Genomic DNA, 5,872 nt, shown 5'->3' with positions numbered 1-5,872 from the left:
AGCTACAAGAGGAGGAGGAGCGAGGGCGTGTGTGTGTGTGTGTGTGTGTGTGTGTGTGTGTGTGTGTGTGTGTGTGTGTTGGTAACAACAAAGAATGGAGGAGAGAGAGGAGAGTGAGCGGGCGAAGGAGCTCTAGAGCGTGTTTTGCCTCGAAGGCGAGACTTGCAGCCAATCAGAGCGCTGGAGCCTCCCTCCGCGACTCCTCTATTGAGTCTATAACCGGCTGGCCGGGCGGAGCTGGCAGCATTTGACCGTGGCTTGGGACGCGACGAGAGGCGTGCAGCGACCGTCCGAGGGCCGGCGCTGGTCTAAGCACCCCGTGGCCTCCCCTCCCCCGAGACGCTGCCGGACCCTACCCCCCGCTCTGAGGACGCGCACCTCCGCCTCGGCTCCTCCGCCTCCCCCCGCGCTCCTGCAGGCGGCTGAGGCCAGCCCCGGGGCGGCCCGGCTCCCGCCAGGATGAGTGGCTCGTTCGATCGCAAGCTCAGCAGCATCCTCACCGACATCTCCAGCTCGCTGAGCTGCCATGCGGGCTCCAAGGACTCGCCCACCCTGCCCGAGTCTTCCGTCACGGACCTGGGCTACTACAGCGCGCCCCAGCACGACTACTACGCGGGCCAGCCCTACGGCCAGACCGTGAACCCCTACACCTACCACCACCAGTTCAATCTCAACGGGCTCGCGGGCACGGGCGCGTACTCGCCCAAGTCGGAATATACCTACGGGACCTCCTACCGGCAGTACGGCGCCTACAGGGAGCAGCCGCTGCCCGCCCAGGACCCAGGTGAGAGCCGCGGAATCGCGGGCGAGGGGGAGACCCTGGGAGGAAGAGGGAGGCGGGGAACTGAAATCGAAATCTAGGGAAGCGTCTAAGATAATCCACGGACTGTCTGGGGTAGAGACTGTGGGTGACCCCAGGGGGAAACGAGACTACCTTCCAGTCCCGAAATCGCGCGCCCCTGGGGCGCGCTGCTCGCTCTCCGCCTCGGTCCCGGGTGAGGATCCGGAAGAGTTAGGGGAAGACGGAGGGGGCTGTGGATTGTCGGGGGAGAGGGCTCCTAATTGCGGTGCTTTCTCGGAGAACCGTAGCAGGCGGTCGTCCGTCCGGCTGCAGGGGGTTTGGGGGGTAGCAGTGAGGAACGGAGAGCTCCAGGGACCCTCGGGATTTGAGCTAGGGAGAGGAGGAATGGAGAGAGACACCCCAGCATTACGGGAGGACAGAGGGAAGGCGCGACCGAGAAGTGGAGGAGCTGGAAAAGAGAAAGGTGGAGACAAAGTAAGAGAAAGGACAGAAGAAAGGAACGGAGGGAAGGACGGAGGAAGGAAGGAAGGAAGGAAGGAAGGAAGGAAGGAAGGAAGGAAAAAAAGAAAGACTATGCTAGCAACTTTTCTGAAAATCGAAAATTATTCTAAAATGAAAAGTTAAAAACACAAACAAACAAAAAGAAAACAAAGAAGAAAGAAGGGACGGGAAAGAGGAGAGAAGCGGCAGACAGCGAGCTGGGCAGAGAAGGGTTGGCCGGCAGCAGGGTGGCGAGGCGCTGCGAGCCGGAGCCCGGGAGGCGTCGTGAGCGAAGCCCCGGCCGCCCTGGCACGAGCGGCGCTGGCGCCGGGGACCGTGCTCCGGGGCCCGGCGCGGGGCTGGGAGCTGCGAGCGCCGCGTCGGCGGCGGCCGCCGGCCGGGTCTGTGGCCGCCGCTCCCTCCCGGGGTGCCGGCGGCGGAGCGCGCAGCCGGGAGATCCCGGGGGAATCGGCGGGCCGGAGGGCGGGGGCTCCTGGAGGACGCAGGGGTCGCAAGCAGAGACTGAGCCGCCCTCCTGCCCTCGGTGCGTTGCTCACAGTGTCGGTGAAGGAGGAGCCGGAAGCCGAGGTGCGCATGGTGAACGGGAAACCCAAGAAGGTCCGAAAGCCGCGCACCATCTACTCCAGCTACCAGCTGGCCGCCCTGCAGCGCCGCTTCCAGAAGGCCCAGTACCTGGCGCTGCCCGAGCGCGCCGAGCTGGCCGCGCAGCTGGGCCTCACGCAGACACAGGTCAGTTTGGGGCGACTGAGGGTTGTGGGACCCCAGGACTCCCCAGGCATTATCGAGCATGAATGATGGCCTTTTAAATTCCCTGCAGGCCCTTGAAACCCTCGCCTGTGGGTAGAGGGGCCCCCCCAATCTCAACGTCGGTCTTTCTGCATTAGCACGTGTACAGGCACGCATATTCGTGAACCTGTGCAACCCTGAATGTCACCAGGAGAGGTGTCCTCCCTCTGCCCCAGAACCCCCAGTTTCCGCAGCCCCCGACAGTGCTGGTCACTCACTTGCTAGGAGTCTGTATGTGTCTACCCCTCGGTCGAGGCACGTGTATGTAGATGTGTACATATACATGTAAACTCGTGTACCATATCTGCACACATACCACTGTATCTGTGTACCTGTGGGAATGCTCGCATAAGTAGTGTGACCTTTTACAGGTCGTTGTGTCTGTGGATGGCAGGGCTCAGGGCTACATGACTGTGCAGACCTGTGAGTGCGTGTGGAAACTGTGTACTTGCTTCCAAACGCCACATTGCTGCTCAGCACCCAAATGTTCCCCCCTTCCTCTGCCTGGAGTGGAGAAGAGAGATTCCCACCGGAGAGGCACAGGGACTCAGAGGTGGGAGCCCCACACCACCCGTCAGCCTGTCCTGAAAGCCCCCAGCAGCCTGTCACTGCTCAGGGGAGGAGTGGCGGCTTCCTGGCTCCCTGAAGGTGTTGACAGGCGGGCCTGGGTTGCGGCTGGCTGCGTGGGGCCCGGTCCTCCGGGAATCTGGGTCACCCGGTGAGAAGCTGATTCATTGTTTGTACCAGTCATGGGGTGGGGAGCAGCAGGCGGAGGGGGAGATACCCCAGGGGAAATTTGGAGAATTGTGGCTCACCTGCTCCTGAGTCCCCATTAGACAGCCCCGGAGGTCTCCTCCATGTCCGAGCGTCTGAACATGGGTGCTCGTGTGTGTAGGAGTTTATCTGGGAGTAGTATCTGTGCGCGTGTGTGTCCCTCCAGTTCGGTGTCTGTGTGTGAGGCGGTGAGTGGGTATGTCCCTGAACATGGAGATGCCGTGTGGGCGGATGTTTGTCTCCGTGTGTCTGTGTGCCTCTGGGTTTCCAGTATGAGCAGAAGGCCGTCAACTGCCTGTCGCCCACCTGGGCGGCCTTTTACTGGGTGTTTGTTATTACCAGGCTGCTCCACTTTATCCGTTTTAACTTATTTGAACATCATTATGACCCCATGAGGTAGGTAGTAGTGCTGTGACTTGTCCCCATTTTGCAGATGAGGAAGGCAAGAACAGAGAGGTTAAGTAACTGGCCCAAGGTCACACACTTAGTAAGTGGCAGAGTGGAATTTAGACCCAGGCCAGGCAGTTGCAAGTTCCTTGCCACAGTTGTATCCCAGGTAGAAAAAAGATGCTGGCTTGGGAGTCAGGATGTAAGGGGTCTGCCTGGATTCTGACGTGTGACATCGGGGAGCTGGCCTTGCCCTCTCTAAGCTGGAGTCCCACCGGGTTTTCACTCAACGTTCTGAGAGGCTAACTAGCTCCCTCTTTCTTCTCGGGTGCAGGTGAAAATATGGTTCCAGAACCGCCGCTCCAAATTCAAGAAGCTTTACAAGAACGGAGAGGTGCCCCTGGAGCACAGCCCCAACAACAGCGACTCCATGGCCTGCAACTCCCCGCCGTCGCCTGCCCTCTGGGACACCTCCTCCCACTCCACTCCAGCCCCTGCCCGCAGTCAGCTGCCCCCGCCACCACTCCCGTACAGTGCCTCCCCCAGCTACCTGGATGACCCCACCAACTCCTGGTACCATACACAGAACATGAGTGGACCCCACTTACAGCAGCAGCCGCCTCAGCCGGCCACCCTGCACCATGCCTCCCCTGGGCCCCCGCCCAACCCTGGGGCTGTGTACTGAGCACCCGCCCGGCCTGAACCTCCCACGAAGGACCCCCGGGACCAGACAGAAGGCATCTCTGTTCTAGCCGACACTCAGGAATCATCGATGAGCACAGGGGAAAGGGAAACCCCTTTCCCCTACCCTTGTCCCTTCCTCCGGGGACCCAAGAGCTCCAGATGAAATTTGCCTAGATGTTCCCTGAACCTCTCTCCCCCTGCCTAGACACTGGGGTACCCTTCCAGATGTTGGAGTATTTCACTCTAGCTGGGACAGCTGTTCCCCTTCTGTTCCCGGAGCCTGGATTGGCTTTAAGTGGCTCATCACCTTTCAGCTTCCGACACTTAGTACTTGGTTCCCAGACTGGAGACTTTGGGCCTGGGGGACTGTGGAGTATTTGCAGGCCAGGCCTGGTCTGGGACATGCGGCACTGTGGATGCTGGGAACGGCCAGGCCTGCCTCCTCCTAAGCCAGCTGTGCTTCCTCTCTTCTTGAGCATCCTCTCTGACAAAAGGACATTGGACATCATGACAGGGACTCAGGGTGGGGACCTCAACCAGCCCTCTGCCCCGCATTTTTAGCCCTCGTTTAATATTTGAGGGTTAAACCAAAGAAAATGGGGGAATCTTTCCATATTTGTGGCTTTAGAGAGAAGAACTCAAGGAGTCATCTCTCTCCTCTCCCTGCTCTGGTCAGAGAGAGGGGGTGGGTCTCAGATGTCTTCCGGAAGGACCCGTTTCTTCTTCCATGTACAGGACTTTGCACAACTTTGGTTTTAAAAGCTGTTGAAAATAGGAAAACAAAGGGCATTGTTAACAGATAAGATCGATCTCCCCTGTGCTGGCACCTCTGCCCCGCCCACTCCCCACCTCTCCCTCTTCTCCAGTAAGTTGGCAGTTTTGGCACCAAACGCCAAGTCTCCAAGGGGACATGCCAGGCAAGACAAACCCCAAAACACCCCGTTTCTGGTGACCTTGGAAACATTGCATGGGGTGAGGTGCACAGGGAGAGCGGAGAGGGTTGTAGCTTTTGGTGCCTCTAGGGGTACGAGAGTGGCTATCTGGAGGGCTGGTGGCACTGCCCCTCCCTGGCCCAGACGTCCCCCAGAACCTTTCCGCCACGCCTGATGTGGTCAAACATTGAAGAAAAGGAGAGGCGGAAGACTGTCGATATATATATATTCTGTATTTTTTTAAGAGCAACAGAAAGAAGCAGCCTCCTCCCTGTGCGGTTTCCTATTTATGTGGCCCTTTCCCCCTGGATGTACCTGCCTGTGCAGCCGCGAGCTGAGCAGCAGGCACGAGGGCTCTGGCTGGATCCGGGTTTGGTGGGAGGCGCAGAGGTGAGAAGGGACATGGTGGATCTCCGAGAGCCCCACCCAGGGAGACAGGAACGGAGCCGGCTCCCGCTCCCTTCCGGCCTTCTCATTTTTGCTTTCTTACTGGACCCATCTTTATATATAATGTTAATAAAAATTTAAAAAAAAAAAAAAAACCAACAGATGAAGAAGAAAGTAACCACTGAGCTTTCTGAACTGGAGGCTGGGAGTAGAGGGGGCTCTTGGGAGGGCATGGACGTCAGGGGCGGGGTCTGGTGGGAGAGAGTCTGTGCCTCCAGCGGCTCTGCTGGGGCTCTGAGCCCAGGGGTGGGCTGGGCCCGGACCCAGGTGGCAGGTGCTCCTGACCCCATGGCTGCCCACAACGTGGGCAAGTCTGGGTGCGTGGGAGTCTCCCAGTGCCACGGCCTCCCTGACTCCACTCTGCTTGGTGGCTTGGCGTTGCCTGCCAGCCAGATGTTCTCCGCCACAGCCACCGCTGGGTCACCTCAGGGCTGCTCTTTGATCTTGGGCTCACACGCAGACATGCTTACACACGCGTGTACACCCCCTGCCTCCACACCCAGGCACTCCCTGGCCCCTCACTCTCCTGTCTATCTTTTCTAGCTCGGGGTGAGGTTGG

General features: G+C 59.3%; 1 protein-coding gene across 1 annotated transcript; it reads left to right on the top strand.

Moving 5' to 3' along the window:
* The first annotated feature begins 264 nt into the window (after positions 1–264).
* Positions 265–5,382, top strand: DLX3 (distal-less homeobox 3). Its single transcript, XM_066255505.1, has 3 exons — positions 265–784; positions 1,842–2,032; positions 3,585–5,382. The coding sequence occupies exons 1-3, from the start codon at positions 460–462 to the stop codon at positions 3,933–3,935; spliced, it is 867 nt and encodes a 288-aa protein (XP_066111602.1). The 5' UTR covers positions 265–459; the 3' UTR covers positions 3,936–5,382.
* Positions 5,383–5,872: the final 490 nt, after the last annotated feature.

The sequence above is a fragment of the Saccopteryx bilineata genome, chromosome 2 (assembly GCF_036850765.1).
Source record: "Saccopteryx bilineata isolate mSacBil1 chromosome 2, mSacBil1_pri_phased_curated, whole genome shotgun sequence".
NCBI classification, from domain to species: Eukaryota; Metazoa; Chordata; class Mammalia; order Chiroptera; family Emballonuridae; genus Saccopteryx; species Saccopteryx bilineata.
Note: the sequence above shows the minus strand (reverse complement) of the source record. Positions and strands in the feature narration are given on the sequence as shown.

Bases quoted from the DNA above. Each gene is read 5' to 3' on its own strand.
- DLX3 (XM_066255505.1), top strand. From the start codon at position 460: ATGAGTGGCTCGTTCGATCGCAAGCTCAGCAGCATCCTCACCGACATC. The intron at 785-1,841 runs GTGAGAGCCGCG...CGTTGCTCACAG, and splicing joins GCTGCCCGCCCAGGACCCAG to TGTCGGTGAAGGAGGAGCCG. The intron at 2,033-3,584 runs GTCAGTTTGGGG...TCTCGGGTGCAG, and splicing joins TGGGCCTCACGCAGACACAG to GTGAAAATATGGTTCCAGAA.